The 18160-nt window shown below is 44.0% G+C and overlaps 1 protein-coding gene across 1 annotated transcript in view; it reads right to left on the bottom strand.

Moving 5' to 3' along the window:
- LOC143292771 (uncharacterized) overlaps positions 1 to 18160 on the bottom strand; it is a 147761-nt gene that overhangs the window by 101820 nt on the left and 27781 nt on the right. Inside the window, 11 exon segments of the mRNA XM_076603331.1 lie at positions 168 to 197; positions 533 to 683; positions 2638 to 2866; positions 3921 to 4098; positions 8191 to 8220; positions 9538 to 9612; positions 11429 to 11751; positions 12612 to 12864; positions 14550 to 14606; positions 15979 to 16533; positions 17738 to 17764. Of these exon segments, the coding sequence (XP_076459446.1) occupies positions 168 to 197; positions 533 to 683; positions 2638 to 2866; positions 3921 to 4098; positions 8191 to 8220; positions 9538 to 9612; positions 11429 to 11751; positions 12612 to 12864; positions 14550 to 14606; positions 15979 to 16533; positions 17738 to 17764 (1908 nt within the window).

The raw sequence follows: 18160 nt of genomic DNA, 5'->3' as shown, positions 1-18160 counted from the left end.
CCACAGTTAGAAAGGACGACATTGGAGTCAACTGAACAACATAGACAACACAACATCACACGTATGCACCTGTTTCATACTTTGAACAATAGCCAACTCTTAACATCACCACTATCTGTACAAGTCATCTTCATACAAAACTAACCCATAAGATAAGTTATACTCACTTGTGGTTACCACACCTGTGGGGGAGCGTACTGAAAAAAAGAAGAAGAAAAGAGTCACCACCATAGTTATCGTTATCCTCACTATCCTCATCAAACAGAGAGAGATTGACAGACAGAGAGACAGAGACAGAGAGAAAATTATTTGCTGTTAATCCTACGGGGTAAATCATTATCCTTGCTATTAAGTCTTTTCATCTGAAGTATTGCCTACTCTCACAAAAAGTACTAGGAATAATTAAATCAAAATAATGTATAAAAACAACTGAGATATTACAAGGGCATCCCTATGACCAAAAAATGCATATCAGAGACAGAGAGAGACAGAAGAAGAGAGAGAAAGACAAAGAGAGAGGGAGCTAACTCACGAGCTCGGATGTCATTTCGGAGGGAATAGACATTATTCTCCAGTTCCCTGTAGTCAGACACAGCATAGACATAGCGAGGGGAGGTCGCCACAAACTCCATCTCCCCCTTGTCTGCCAGTCCCACCCCCACTGTGTAGATGTTGATGCCAGCCTGCACAAACACACACACACACGTGTACACATGTTGATTTTTTTTTTCTACAATCACCAGTATGTGCCATGAGACATTACATTATTATTATCTCACACTCAGTCATATTCTATATTGTACACAAGTAAGTAGGCAAATAAACAACTAAAAGTAAAAGTATGACTCCAAATGACATCACCTCAGGGTTAAATGTTCAGATTTGTAATCTGTTTCTCCAGAAATGACAGATGAAGGAAAGCAAAACTCCATATAGATCTAGGTCTGGTGTTAACATGATGAAAAAATATATGAAGTTGAACATTATCAGTGACAGGGTCATTGGGTTTCTGTCTGATCGTGGACTGTTGATAACCATGGAAAAACAGCTGCTGAAGAAAAAAGAGATCTCCTGCAAGCCATAACCTTGGAATAAAATCCATGTTGTCTACTCCGGATGCTGCAAGGGTGACTCACTAGCCACACAAACTAATTTCAAAATGGCCGGTCACTGACACTGTTATTAAAAAAAAAAAAAAGTGCTTGTCTACAGTGCTGTTCCCAGGCTCATGGCAATTCAGAAATCAAACATAACAATTCTCTGAAAATTCAAATAACAATCAGTAATGACGCTTCACAAATTACATCTTTCAAAAGAGAGCAACAATCATAAGAAAAAGAATCAACCAGGAAGAAAAGGTCACCATCCTTGCATCAAAAACAGCACACACACAATCACACACTCAAACATATGCGCGCACACACACACACACACAGCACCTCCACCGACACATACATACACAACACACTGGAAAAAGTAGTAGACCTACACCCCTCAAATAATAGCAAATTAGACCCAAAATTGACTTAACTGTTACTCAAGTGCAAGACTAAAAAGATTAAGTTTTCAGCTTGGACTTGAAAGAGTCCAGGGAAGGGGCCTTTCGCGGGTCAGCAGGCAGTGAGTTCTAGACAGTCCCGGCTGAGAAACTAAATGATCGGTGACCGAAAGTTTTCAGATAAAGTTTTCTAATACCGAATTGCAGTAATCCAGACGCGAGAAGACAAGTCTAACCGTGGCAGTCTTTGAAAGATTTGAACGAATGATGGCAATTTTCCGAATTTCAAGAAAAGCTGCACGGCAGATGGAGCTAATAGTAATAATAATGTTGTCAATAATAATATCCTGATGAAAGGGTATGTAATCAGAACTATTCCGTACAATACTCACAAAACATTGGGAAGAAGGAGAGGCGTAAGAACAGGGGGTGGGGAAGCATATCCACTTTCATATTCCCACAGAATGTTGATCCAGACTGTAGGCTGAGCCCTGAACTGTTAATCGTCTGCAACTTTCGCTCCGCAATGTTCGGATCTTTCCATACTGACTCAGAAATTGGGAGGGATATCATATATTACAGGCTTGTCTTTTTCCTCGTTGTTTCCGCTTGTTTCTTTGAATAACAGACGAAATGTTTGCCTGTGCATGATTGATTCGTATATAATGAGAGTGGTGCAGTCATTGCATGGCCTCCTCCCTACGTCTCTCTTCCCCCGCCATTGGAAGTGTAAAAAAAATACATTCCTATCTAGATCTCACCCTTTCAAATTTGGATTTTTTTTCCGAATCGTTAAGTGGTAATTTCTCAATGTCCCCTATTTATCACTGGTTAGGTATAGGCTAACACTTTCTTCAACAATTAAAAAATGACGATCTTAAGCGTTTCCAGGCCAAGAATTTGAGACAAACCTTTCTGAAATTAGATTTCTTCTGGCCGTTTTTTTTTTTTTTTTGTTTTTTTCCTCATTAAATGACTTATGGTTCCTGAGACTGGTCTTAGCTTTGGATTCTTCGTTGGCACGCGTGGACAACAAAACTTAACCTGACGAGAAAACTGATGTGACTGAATGAATGGTGATTAGAGAGAGAGAGAGAGAGAGAGAGAAGGAGGTGGAGTGGTGGTAGAGCAGTGGTGACCTGAGCCATTTGGTTGGTCTGTTGCAGCACGGACGCGCGGTCATCGGTGGAGGTGGTATCGGTGACGATGACCAGCCCGTTGGGAACGTTGGCACGGTCACCGTTGTTGGGCTGGAACATCCGGTCCCTCACCGTTCGCAGCATGTTGACCAGGTTGAAGCGGGGAGACCTGGCCAATTCAGCGCTCAGTCTGTTCATCATCTGCTCCACATCCCGCGAGGACTGGAACCTGAACAGGTCCCAAATGACATGAAGTGAAGCTTCCTGCAGCATTTCAGTTTCAGTTTCAAGGAGCTGTCACAGCGTGCGGACAGATCCATATAATTATGTTACACCACAACAGCTGTAGAAAAAAAAGAAAAAAAAACCCCCAAAACAAACAAACAAACAAACAAAACAAATAAACAAAACAAAACAAAACAAAACAAAAAAAACCCAGGCAGAAGCCTGATTTTCACATGGACCAAACGCGCTGATCTAGCTTGGATAACCTACCCTAGCTTTGCGTTAACGAAAAAGCGCATCCACACAGGCGTGCACACTAAGACTGTGTGCAAATGCACACACACACACACACACACACACACACACACGCACGCACGCACGCACGCACGCACACACACATATCTCGATCCTAGACGTTTCCAAAAGATACGAAGTGAAGCCTCCTTCAACATGGTGTCGTCAACAGACAGTAGACACTAATCAAGTCATAACAGGTTTCTAAAGCACACTATTCGAATATCTGAAACAGACATCGTCAGCAAACTCTTTCACTGACGATTTCCCACTCACACTCCTACCTCCACTGACAACCATCCACCCACGTACCATCACCCTTTCTAACCGTCACCCACCTACATACCTTTAACCTGTCTAACTACCATCCACCAACGTACCTATCAACATGTCCAACCACCATCTACCAACACACCCATCAACCTTTTTAACCACTACCTACACACATATCACCAACCTATCCAACCAGCATCCACCCCCACACCATCATCATATCAAACCGTCACCCACCCGAATACCATTAACCTGTCCCGCGGCAATCACCTTCCACTTACGCACTATCAACCCGTCCAACCACAATCCACCCAACACCATCAACCTGTCCAACTGATATGTTCCACCCACACATCATCAACCTATCCAACCAGTATCCAGCCCCACACCACCAACCCGACCAACCACCATCCACCCACACTCGACCAAACTGTCCAACCGCCCCCACCCCCAGCCCCCCGCCCCCCACCCCTCTCTCTGGCTGCACTGACATGTTGAGTTGGATAGGCATATAGCGGTCGTCAATGTAGAGGCCGATGCGGACTTTGCCAGAGTCCACGTCAGCGTCCCGCACCAGGCCCGTCACCCAGCGGAGCAGCCTCTTGAAGTTCTCCTTGTCCCGGTTCGGATCAAAGTGAATGGCGAACACCAGGTCTGCCTCGTCGCTGTCTGTCACAGGCGGCAACAATCGTGTGTGCACTTACAGGTAATGAGAAATGAAGTGATCTCTACACACATACAGGCGATGAGAAATGAAGTGATCTCTACACACAAACAGGCGATGAGAAATGAAGTGACCTCTACACACACAAACAGGCGATGAGAAATGAAGTGATCTCTACACACACAAACAGGCGATGAGAAATGAAGTGACCTCTACACACACATACAGGCGATGAGAAATGAAGTGATCTCTACACACACAAACAGGCGATGAGAAATGAAGTGATCTCTACACACATACAGGCGATGAGAAATGAAGTGATCTCTACACACACAAACAGGCGATGAGAAATGAAGTGACCTCTACACACACAAACAGGCGATGAGAAATGAAGTGACCTCTACACACACAAACAGGCGATGAGAAATGAAGTGATCTCTACACACATATACAGGCGATGAGAAATGAAGTGATCTCTACACACACAAACAGGCGATGAGAAATGAAGTGACCTCTACACACACAAACAGGCGATGAGAAATGAAGTGACCTCTACACACACAAACAGGCGATGAGAAATGAAGTGATCTCTACACACATATACAGGCGATGAGAAATGAAGTGATCTCTACACACACAAACAGGCGATGAGAAATGAAGTGATCTCTACACACATACAGGCGATGAGAAATGAAGTGATCTCTACACACACATACAGGCGATGAGAAATGAAGTGATCTCTACACACAAACAGGCGATGAGAAATGAAGTGATCTCTACACACATACAGGCGATGAGAAATGAAGTGATCTCTACACACATACAGGCGATGAGAAATGAAGTGATCTCTACACACACAAACAGGCGATGAGAAATGAAGTGACCTCTACACACACAAACAGGCGATGAGAAATGAAGTGACCTCTACACACACAAACAGGCGATGAGAAATGAAGTGATCTCTACACACATATACAGGCGATGAGAAATGAAGTGATCTCTACACACACAAACAGGCGATGAGAAATGAAGTGATCTCTACACACACATACAGGCGATGAGAAATGAAGTGATCTCTACACACAAACAGGCGATGAGAAATGAAGTGATCTCTACACACATACAGGCGATGAGAAATGAAGTGATCTCTACACACATACAGGCAATGAGAAATGAAGTGATCTCTACACACACATACAGGCGATGAGAAATGAAGTGATCTCTACACACAAACAGGCGATGAGAAATGAAGTGATCTCTACACACATACAGGCGATGAGAAATGAAGTGATCTCTACACACACATACAGGCGATGAGAAATGAAGTGATCTCTACACACATACAGGCGATGAGAAATGAAGTGATCTCTACACACACAAACAGGCGATGAGAAATGAAGTGATCTCTACACACATACAGGCGATGAGAAATGAAGTGATCTCTACACACACAAACAGGCGATGAGAAATGAAGTGACCTCTACACACACAAACAGGCGATGAGAAATGAAGTGACCTCTACACACACATACAGGCGATGAGAAATGAAGTGATCTCTACACACACAAACAGGCGATGAGAAATGAAGTGACCTCTACACACACATACAGGCGATGAGAAATGAAGTGACCTCTACACACACATACAGGCGATGAGAAATGAAGTGATCTCTACACACACATACAGGCGATGAGAAATGAAGTGATCTCTACACACAAACAGGCGATGAGAAATGAAGTGATCTCTACACACACAAACAGGCGATGAGAAATGAAGTGACCTCTACACACACAAACAGGCGATGAGAAATGAAGTGATCTCTACACACATATACAGGCGATGAGAAATGAAGTGATCTCTACACACACAAACAGGCGATGAGAAATGAAGTGATCTCTACACACATACAGGCGATGAGAAATGAAGTGATCTCTACACACACATACAGGCGATGAGAAATGAAGTGATCTCTACACACAAACAGGCGATGAGAAATGAAGTGATCTCTACACACATACAGGCGATGAGAAATGAAGTGATCTCTACACACACAAACAGGCGATGAGAAATGAAGTGACCTCTACACACACAAACAGGCGATGAGAAATGAAGTGACCACTACACACACAAACAGGCGATGAGAAATGAAGTGATCTCTACACACATATACAGGCGATGAGAAATGAAGTGATCTCTACACACACAAACAGGCGATGAGAAATGAAGTGATCTCTACACACACATACAGGCGATGAGAAATGAAGTGATCTCTACACACAAACAGGCGATGAGAAATGAAGTGATCTCTACACACATACAGGCGATGAGAAATGAAGTGATCTCTACACACAAACAGGCGATGAGAAATGAAGTGATCTCTACACACATACAGGCGATGAGAAATGAAGTGATCTCTACACACAAACAGGCGATGAGAAATGAAGTGATCTCTACACACAAACAGGCGATGAGAAATGAAGTGATCTCTACACACATACAGGCGATGAGAAATGAAGTGATCTCTACACACATACAGGCGATGAGAAATGAAGTGATCTCTACACACAAACAGGCGATGAGAAATGAAGTGATCTCTACACACAAACAGGCGATGAGAAATGAAGTGATCTCTACACACATACAGGCGATGAGAAATGAAGTGATCTCTACACACAAACAGGCGATGAGAAATGAAGTGATCTCTACACACATACAGGCGATGAGAAATGAAGTGATCTCTACACACATACAGGCGATGAGAAATGAAGTGATCTCTACACACACATACAGGCGATGAGAAATGAAGTGATCTCTACACACACAAACAGGCGATGAGAAATGAAGTGATCTCTACACACATACAGGCGATGAGAAATGAAGTGATCTCTACACACACATACAGGCGATGAGAAATGAAGTGATCTCTACACACAAACAGGCGATGAGAAATGAAGTGATCTCTACACACATATACAGGCGATGAGAAATGAAGTGATCTCTACACACATACAGGCGATGAGAAATGAAGTGATCTCTACACACAAACAGGCGATGAGAAATGAAGTGATCTCTACACACATACAAGTGATGAGAAATGAAGTGATCTCTACACACACAAACAGGCGATGAGAAATGAAGTGATCTCTACACACATACAGGCGATGAGAAATGAAGTGATCTCTACACACATACAGGCGATGAGAAATGAAGTGATCTCTACACACAAACAGGCGATGAGAAATGAAGTGATCTCTACACACAAACAGGCGATGAGAAATGAAGTGATCTCTACACACAAACAGGCGATGAGAAATGAAGTGATCTCTACACACATACAAGTGATGACAAATTAAATCATGTTTGTATTCATACAGGTGATAAATAAAGTCATGTACACACAGGCGATGAGAAATTGAGTCATGTGTATTCAGACAGGTAATGATGAACGGAATCATTTCTACAAATACAGGCGATGAGAAACGAAGTCTTGTGTTCACAAATACAGGCGATGAGAAATTAAGTCATGTGTACACATACAGGCGATGAGAAATGGGAAATTGTCATGTTTGCACATACAAACAATGAAAAATCAAGTCATATGTACACTTAGAGGCGATGAAAAATCCAGTCATGTGTGCATATAGCCTACAGGCGTTGATAAACAAGGACAAGAGTGACGACGACAATAACGGCGCGACACAAGCGAGTAAAGGCAACAACATTAACAATGATGCTACATCAAACTTGTTTCTGGTAATGTTTTATATCACTGTTATCATTTTATTTCATTTCTTCTTCTTTTTTTTTTTTTTTTTAACAGAATGCATCGTTCCACTAACAATTCGAAGCACTGTACAGCTGGGGACACTGCATGGTGCAATAAAAAGTGACTGTGAACTGTATGGAAATGACTTGGGAAAGAAAAACATGAAGCTGGTTGTGTGGTGGTGGGGTGGGATGGGCTGTGTTGTCTTTTAATCAACAGGGTCGTTCCTGTCCCCCCCCCCCCCCCCAAATCAGTTCTGATTGTCCGTCCTTCCGTATCTCCTTGTCTGTTTCTCTTTCTGTCGAGGTTCGAAAGGTTAATGTTTACGTACTTGTCAGATCCCCAGACCGCACCACAGGGGCTGGAAATGAAAAGAAGAAACACCTTGTCAAAAGCAGACCTTTCATTTGTAGGGACGAAAATAATCGCGCGCGCGCACACACACACACACACACACACACACACACACACACACACGCTACGCATGTATATGCATCAACACACACACGCGCGCGCGCGCACACACACACACACACACACACACACACACACACACACACACTGCGGTTTTTTAGTTTTATTTTTTACAAAAATGAAAAAGCTGACATTTAGGCTAAGAAAGGAGCTAAAAGTTCCATGAAAGAGTTAGATTTTAATATTTCGCTTTCACTACAGGAACGTTACACCATGGTAGAAAAAGTCCAATGGTCAAAATTTCAGCTTGAAGAAAAACACACCGGTAACTCGGAGTTACATAAGAATATACAGAAAATGTATGGTTTCATGGGAAAACATTACCAAAATGATTTTCATAAGAGGCAAAATAATTTCTCTAATCTGCAGATGGAAAATGAATTGTTTTAAGACCAAATATGTCAGTAATATTTCTTGCATCTGTGGTGCTCACATAACACCCGATCATATACTAACTTGCGATATGTTAAAGTCTCACATCCCTGAACTGAAATCATCTTCAGTGTTGACAATCTTCAGCAGTCCATTGCTGATGTATGACTTTTTCAACTCCTTGTTAAGTAGTCCATTTGGCTCGCTGTTATAGTTGTTAGTTTTTAATTAGAAAGATGTTATATTGTTATACTTTTAAAAAAACAACAACTTAAATCAATCATTTTCTATATGTAACACACACACACACACACACACACACACGCACGCACACACACTTTCACTTACTCACATGCGTACACAGTAATGTCTCCCCCCCCCCCCAAAAAAAAAAAACAAACACCAAAATACCCTCACCCTCCCCTCGATTTTTTTTCCTACCCTCGTCTAATATCACTTACAGTGAAAAGTTAAACTCAGTAAAGAACGAACGAACGAACACACACACACACACACACACACACACACGCACGCACGCACGCACGCACGCACGTACGCGCGCGCGCACACACACCTCTGTAACGACACACACACACACACACAAACACACACACACGCACGCACGTACGCGCGCGCGCACACACACACCTCTGTAACGTTTACATCGCCAAATGTGCGTTAAAAAAGCAAGTACATACGTACTTGTATTTTGTCAGACAGGTTTGCGCTGTCAAGTTAATGGACATGTACGATTTTTTTCCTCTTTTTTTTTCGTCTTGAAGATGAAGCTAGATATAACATCCGTCAGCCACGTACGTGACGAAGTCCTTACCTCTGGTGGGTGGTGGAGGTCGTGTCGTGCGCGGTGCCGGTGTGGTGGCCGGTGTGGGTGGGGGGACGTCTTGCACTGAACAAAGCATAACCAGGCACCGTCAGCATGCTGTCAGTGAGAAAAGTGCTGCCCTGACAGGGTGAGCGTACTGTGCTGTGTGAACTGTACAAAGTGTGGGAGACACTGCCATACTCGGCCGGATGGCCCTGTCAAGCCACGACCAATCGACGCTGCGTCAGGAACATCACCCACAGCACAACGACATATTTCGCTCCAAGATCCAAGATGTAATATTTCGACTTGAAAATATGACACAAATCGTGCTATGAGTAGGGGAAAAAAGAAAGGAAAAAAAAAAAAAAAGAAGGTGGAAAAAAGACTATCGAGATGATGATAAGAAAACAACAGTGAGAAGAAGGAAAGAACGTGATATACCAAATGCAAAAAAAAAAAAAAAAAAAAAAAAAAAAAAAAAAATATATATATATATATATTTTGATGCGTTTCTTATGCCATACTTGGTTGGTCAGTAGCTGTTGGAACTGAAGGTTTTTGCATGTCGATCTCAATACGCAAAAGCACAACGCAATTATTATTGACTTCTGAATGATTATTATCAAATTTGATAGAAAACTAGAGCTGATAAATATGATATATTCTGAACTTAATGAAAACTGCTCTAAATTAATGAAAAGCGCGACTGCAAGAATTGTTCGCCAGCTACGATCGACTGCTGTAACGCGACCAAATCCAAACGAATGATACAAAACCGCTATGGTGATCGCACTGCGCCACGCTTGCAAATTGACGAAAACAGCACATTTTCAAAACCAGACAGACCGCTGGAGAGTTCCGTGGTTACAACTGAAGACTAATGGAGGCGCCGCGTCACATGATCTGTGCTCTCGAAGTTGATTGGCTTTCCGAAAGTGCGAGCAACAAAGGCGATCGAGAAAGGGAACATGCGCAACAGTAGGCTTCTTTTTCGTTCAACTTTTTGCGTTTGCTTTTGCTTTTGCTTGTGTGTGTGTGTGTGTGTCTGTGTCTGTGTGTGTCTGTGCGGCGCGTGCTCGCGTGTGCATACAATGGCACCTCATCGTACAGACTGGAGTTTGGTTGTAGTAACGGAGGCTATCAACTGGAGAAATGGAGGACAGCACAGGTTTGCTGCTTTTGCCTATGTCGATCGCCTTTGGCATTGCTCGCGATTTCGAGTAAAAGTTAGATGCGCATGCGCATATCCAAGATGGCCGCAGAACTCTCCAGCGGTCTATCACACGCTTATGCAGACACCTTAATCATTCGATTTTGGTATAACTGTTTACCACTATTTATTCTATCGTATCTGTAGTGTTATGTTTATATACCTTTTAATTTTACCTCATTCTTTCAACTGCATAGACATCACTGCGTGGTCTCCCGAGACTGAAGGATGCCTACTGCTACTGTGTTGAACAGTACAGCAGAGTACACTATAACTCAAAACAGTTTAAGTACAGTACTCTACAGTATAGTGCACAACAGTGTAGTAAATCCAATAACTCCCCAAAGGCCATATAATTATGCATTCTATGTTCATTAACCTCTAAAAATGGTTAAGAATTGTAAGCAAAACTACAGTTGTATGTATACGCATTTATTCTATCAGCATGATCTCACTGCTGGTCAGCGTCTTGAAAAGTAGGATACTGACAAAACCATGACTGTTGTTATTGTTGTTTCTGTTGCTGTTGCTGTTGTTGTGTTGTTGTTGTTGCTGCTGCTGCTGCTACTACTACTACTACTGCTGCTGCTGCTGCTGCTACTACTACTATCTTTAATATTATTATTATAATCATTAATTAGTTCTTCTTCTTAGTACTACAGTATTATCATCATCATTGATACTCACAGGCGTAGATGCCGCTCCGGATGATCGCCGCGGTGGCGTCGTTCTTCAGGTCGTCGTAGCTGCTGAAGTAGTAGGCGTTGTCCACGGAGGGGTCGCTGGCCGCGCTCCTCAGCTCCTGGCGGTCGGCCTTGCCCACGCCCACCGTCATGACCTTGACCCCGGCGGCCTTGAGGGCCCGGGCCTCCTTCTGCAGCTTGGCGGGCTTGACGTTGACCTTGTTATCCGTGATGAGGAGCACGGCGTTGGGCACGCCACTACGGTCCCCGCTGCTCTCGTCAAACACTGTGGTGCGGACCTCCTCCAGAGCCACGCCCCCGTCATTCCTTAGTGGTGACAATAAAAATGATGACGATGACGATGATGATGATGATGATGATACTAATGCTGCTGCTGCTGCTGATGATGATGATGAGAATAATAAGGAGAAGGACATGTTACATGTCTGTATGAGTGTGTATTTGTGTGTAACAGAAACCTGATTGAATGACACAGGTAACGAATGACGAGCGCCCAAATGGCAGCTAGCTGTCAGTCGGCTCTACCCTGGTTGGCAGCCTGTTGTGTAAATGACTCAGTATTTGTAAAGCGCTTAGAGCTTGGTCTCCGACCGAGGATAGGCGCTAAATAAGTACTCATATCATCAAGAAGAAGAAGAAGAAGAGTGCCTTTCCACGAAGAAGACGCTGATTAGCGCTGTACGATGAAAACACCGACGAGTCAAAAACAATAAGACTGTATGCAAGTGTAAGAAAGTGGGAGGGGGCAGCATGGAAGGAAAGCCCAAAAAGAAAAGCGGGAGTGAAGTAAAAGGACACGACCGGGGAAGAGGGACAGGAGGAGGAGGAAAAGGAAGAAGTAGAAGATGACGATGATGACGTCGATGACGGTGATGGTTACATTCAACGTGACGGCAGCACGACCCTGCCCTGGCACTACACGGCCTCCTACATGTGTGTGTACGTTTGCACGCGCGCGCGCGCTCGCACGCCTACACACAGCAAAACCTCCATCTGTGTGTGTGTGTGTGTGTGTGTGTGTGTGTGTGTGTGTGTGTGTGTGTGATGTTTATTGTAAAGCGCTTTGAGCTCCCTTTCAGCCGGGAGGAAAGCGCTCAACACGTATCCATTATTATTATTATTATTATCATTATTATTATTTTAAAAAACACAACAAAAAACCTCACTTCTTGCTGCGGATCTTGCGATCGATGGAGTCGACGGCTCGGATGAAGTCTGCCTTGGACTGGCCTGGCTGCAGGTTGAGCATGAGGGTGGGCTTCTTGCGGTAGTAACTGAGCGACACCCTCACGTTGCCTCCGTCCACGTCAGCGTAGCGGAAGACGTTCTTGAGGAAGGGCTTGAGGGCGTTGCTGATGTCCTTGGGCCTGGTGCTGGACTGCACGTGGAACACCACAGCCACGTCCACCTGTCGGCTGTCTGCAAGGGACATAACCGCGCTGACTTCCGTTACCCCCGGCAAAATGCTGCTTGTTTTGCCTACACTCACATCAGACTGTGGGCTTTTTGGAGTTTATTTATTCTTTATGTGATATGATACGATGTGCCGAAGTGTGATATACCAGAACCATCACAATGTTGTTGTTTTCCTGACTTGTAACTGCACCTAACGGCGTTATGAAGGACATTGGAGCTGTACTGTACCGTGTACTCTTTCATCAGGTCCTACATCGCCCCTCTTTCTTTTTTGAAATACCGCTCTCAAAGACTAAGCTTTTGAATGAAGGGTTTTTTTTTTTTAACTTTGTCATGTTGCACCTATAATGTGAGGAAGTAAGACAACTGCAAGTTTGTAATGTCTTAAACACACACGCACGCACGCACGAAAGCACACACGCACACACACACACATACACACACGCACGCACACACACACACACACACACACACACTCACACACACACACACAGAGCGAGAGAGAGAGATACAGTTTGACATTCAGGTGGTGGCATGCACGTGGTAGGGTGCACCACATGTGACACACGGGGTGAGAAAGCGTTATAAGGCAAACTGGAGGCTAAACCGTCCAGCTTTTTTGCCCAGCAGACCTGCAAAGGGACAGAACCAGCACGTCAATTGTCACACATTCTCTGTGTTGTCCATCATAAGTGACTGCCCTGTCTGAACTCACATTGGATAGCACAGAAATTCGCATGCTGTCATTGATGCTAACCCCGTGTTTTCAACACAATGATGTAGCAATGATTTCGGCATTTCAGAAAGAGAAAAATACAGATCATATCAAAACAAAACTACACGTACATTTCCAGCATATTTGAACAATGCACATCTAATTAAGTCACTGAAAATCAACAACGTATGTGCGCTAAAATTAAATGGGTCACCGTGTGTGTGTGTGTGTGTGTGTGTGTGTGTGTGTGTGTGTGTGTGTGTGTGTGTGTGTGTGTGTAATATATCACAGTCATCATCAAAGTTCATCCCTACACCATCAACTGCAAGTCATACACAAGACAATGAATTCTGAAAACCATTCAGAGTATGGAATCGTTAGTCACAACGTCAACATGATATACATCAAGTACACAACAAATGTCAATAAATACTGCACAATCAGCAACACAACATCGATATGTACATTATATACAAACCATCTGTTCATATATACAACAAATATGCAATATCATAGTATTATGTCATCACATGTAACAAAAGCTTTAATGTACACTGCAACACTTACACATCATGAACGTGGCTATTTTCAACAAGAAACATACGAAACCGTGGAAGAGAGACATCAGATCCTCTCGCTGATTGAGTTCCGTAAGTTAAAACGGCCAAAGGACGCCCATTTGACCAGCTCTACCACATTGGTACAGCTGTGGATATAAGGCACAAAGTATATGAACAACACTGCGTTACAACGAGCGGTACACGTAATAAACATTCCTCATTATTATCATACACGACGATCATTCCACGATCAGTGCATCAGGACAAGACAGACCAGGTCAGGTCCAATACATGTCTGAACACGACAACAAATGGCTACACTGCCAGATGCATATGACCCAGCTGGTCCCAACCAGGTGTGTACAGGTGATATATATGGGTCACGTTTACTTCGGACACAACACCAGACGCACCCCCGAGGGATAAGACTGACGGCTTTGAGGGCAGTTCCTCTTCCACTACCGGCGGTGCTAAAAAAAACAGTGAGAGACAAGATACGCCGTTACTTCTTCTACATATCATACTGTACGAATATCACGGATCAACGAAACATGGGGAAAAGTATACCACAAAACTTCCTCACACACACACACACACACACACGAGAAACATTGGTAAAGTTTAAGTCAATATATCATGTCAAAAATGTCACCAGTTTTGATTCTTTTCATTTAGACATTCTTTTTTAAAAATATAATTTAAAAGCAGACAAATATCAAGTCTAAAAAAAATAAAAAGATTCCGTAATGTTTCGTACTTTCTGGCATTGTGCCCAAACGCACAGACCAAAAAAACCAAAAAACAAAAAAAACAAAAACAAAAAAAAACGACAAACGAAATAACCCAGCCCTGACGATTTGCAACATCCTGGAAACTCTAAAGTCAGCGGACAAATAACACTCACAAAAGTTGCCTCCCAAATTACTCAATACATGTTCTGGTGTTGTAGTCATAATCAGAACGTCAGATTCAGAGTGAAAAGAGACTGATGATTATCACAAAAAGACACTTTAAAAGAGACTGGTGATTATCACAAAAGAACACTTTAAAAGAGAATGATGATTATCACAAAAGAACACTTTAAAAGAGACTGGTGATTATCACAAAAGAACACTTGAAAAGAGACTGGTAACTATTACAAAAAGACACTTGAAAAGAGACTGGTGACTATTACAAAAAGACACTTGAAAAGAGACTGGTGACTATTACAAAAAGACACTTGAAAAGAGACTGGTGACTATTACAAAAGAACACTTGAAAAGAGACTGGTGACTATTACAAAAGGACTTGAAAAGAGACTGGTGACTATTACAAAAAGACACTTGAAAAGAGACTGGTGACTATTACAAAAAGACACTTGAAAAGAGACTGGTGATTATTACAAAAAGACACTTGAAAAGAGACTGGTGACTATTACAAAAAGACACTTGAAAAGAGACTGGTGACTATTACAAAAAGACACTTGAAAAGAGACTGGTGACTATTACAAAAGAGACTTGAAAAGAGACTGGTGACTATTACAAAAAGACACTTGAAAAGAGACTGGTGACTATTACAAAAAGACACTTGAAAAGAGACTGGTGATTATCACAAAAGAACACTTGAAAAGAAACTGGTAACTATTACAAAAAGACACTTGAAAAGAGACTGGTGACTATTACAAAAGGACACTTGAAAGAGACTGACGACTATTACAAAAGAACACTTGAAAGAGACTGGTGATTATCACAAAAGAACACTTGAAAAGAGACTGGTGACTATGACAAAAGAACACTTGAAAGAGACTGTCACACAGAGTCCCACGTCAGCTGACGCGGCAGGCAGTCCCCACGAACCACTCACAGGCAAGGACGGCGGCCCGCAGTTGCTGGGCGAGGCCGGGCAGCTGCTCCATGCCGGACACAACGAACACGTTGCCGCCCCCTGGGCTGGCCACCTCGCTCATCTCCCTCCCCCCGGCCCCCGCCACGCCCACCGCCACCACCCTCACCCCCGCCCGGTGCAGCCTGCCGGCCTCCTGTGCTAGGGACTTGGAGGGGGAGGGGGCACTGTCGGTGAGGATCAGCAGAACGTTGGGGGCCCCGGCCCGGTCCCCCCGCCCCTCCTTGAACACCCTGCCGCGGACCCTCTTCAGGGCGCGAGCCGCGTTCCACCGGGTGCTGCCCACGCCGGCCGGCACGCTGGACAGCAGGTCCGCCAGCTGGGCCCGCCCCCCGTGCTGCTTCAGGCGGCTGAGCAGCTGCAGTCTGCGACTGACGTAGGCCAGGGCCACCTGGACCTGTCCGCTGCGGAGCTGGGAGTCCGGGAAGAGGTCGTGTAGAAAGGGTCTGATGTGGCGGTCCACCCTGTCGGCCGCGCTGACGTGGAACACCACGGCCACGTCCACCTGTCTAGATGCTGAAAGACAACAACTTGCGTGCTCAGCTGTTAGTTCTTGGCGTCGACACGGGACAACACTGCTGTTTCCTCGGTCACCCGATGAGTCTGGTAAGACAAGTGCTGACACGCTGCTGGGATGTTCAGTCATCTGATAGGAGAACGTGTGTTATTATTATTATTTTCTCTCTGTGTGTGTGTGTGTGTGTGTGTGTGTGTGTGTGTGTGCTTTTGTTCAACGCCTGTCTTGGCTCAGTACGGCGACAGTTGACTTGCTGCTGTGCCCAGATAGCTATGGATCACAACAGCAAGGCGTGTGCCCCTCTTTCTTCTGCATGGATTAACTTGGACTTCTATATTTGAAATAATGGAGCCAAGGAGCAGCGGTGGCAAACGTATTGTCATAGCATGTGAGAGCCCCGTTTGTGTTAAAGGGAATGGGGCATGGGGATTGGGTAAGGGGGTGAGCGGATGTGTGTGTGTGTGTGTGTGTGTGTGGGGGGGGTGACATTCTGGAAAACAATGGTCACAGGTTACAAAGCATCTAGCCGCACAGCCTCAGTGTCTTGTTCAGCACCAGTTGGGTCTGAAATAAACGTATACAGCGATCAGTTACACTAATGCACACCTCTGTGCTGCACACATCCAAACACCAGCAGCCCAGACTGCCCTGTACAAAGCGCTACCCATCTGAAAGATTTTCACCTGAAAAACAACAGACTTGTGTTAGTTGAAGTTAGTGTCCAGAGTGCCCGAGGCTCCTAAGCGGACTGAGATCACATCACCTCTCCTTGTCCAGTGAGGCTTCCAGCTGTTTACCCACGCTGTACAGACATACTGAAAGCGAGGAGAGGAACAGGGGATACATCAAAATAAGCCAACATTCGCTGTGGTGAAGTACAGTGGACCTGTATGATCTATTACGTTCGATCGGGTTAAACTGTGTTTCAATAAACAGGTTACGAAAGACCGGTTTTGAATTGTTATTATTTGAATCAACGCGCGAACACACGCGCGCACACACATACTACACACACGCTAAAACAGTACTGAAACACACAGAGACACACACAGAAACACAGACACAGGAACATAATTATACACACAGACAGACAGGCAGACAGATACACACACACAGACACACACAGACACACAGACACACACACACACACACACGCGCGCGCACACTATAGAAGAGAGAGACAAATGGAAGATGTGTTCTTACTGTCTGCTGAAAGCGCCTTGGGGTTGTCTGAAAAAAAAAGAAAAGAAAAGAGTTGATCAAAAATCATGATCAGAGAGAACGAAAGACACCCCCACCCCATCTCTCCTGGCATGAACCATTCAGTGAAAACACTTCAGGCTAAAGCGTCATTCGGTTGTGATCGGCTTTGGCTTGTGGGTAAAATTTATCAATGCCAGGAGTCATCTACATCAACAGCTTCATCCAAGGACTGATGCGTTTTGACAAGTCAGAAAGAGAGAGAGAGAGAGAGAGAGAGAGAGAGAGAGAGAGAGAGAGAGAGAGAGAGAGAACGATATATATATATATATATAATTATGATATATATCTATATATACACATGTGTGTGTGTGTGAGAGAGAGAGAGAGAGGACCAAATCTCTATTATCGCGGGTTAATGATAGA

Source organism: Babylonia areolata, chromosome 18 (assembly GCF_041734735.1).
Source record: "Babylonia areolata isolate BAREFJ2019XMU chromosome 18, ASM4173473v1, whole genome shotgun sequence".
NCBI classification, from domain to species: Eukaryota; Metazoa; Mollusca; class Gastropoda; order Neogastropoda; family Buccinidae; genus Babylonia; species Babylonia areolata.
The sequence above is the reverse complement of the archived record's forward strand: the minus strand, read 5'-3'. Positions and strand labels throughout refer to the sequence as shown.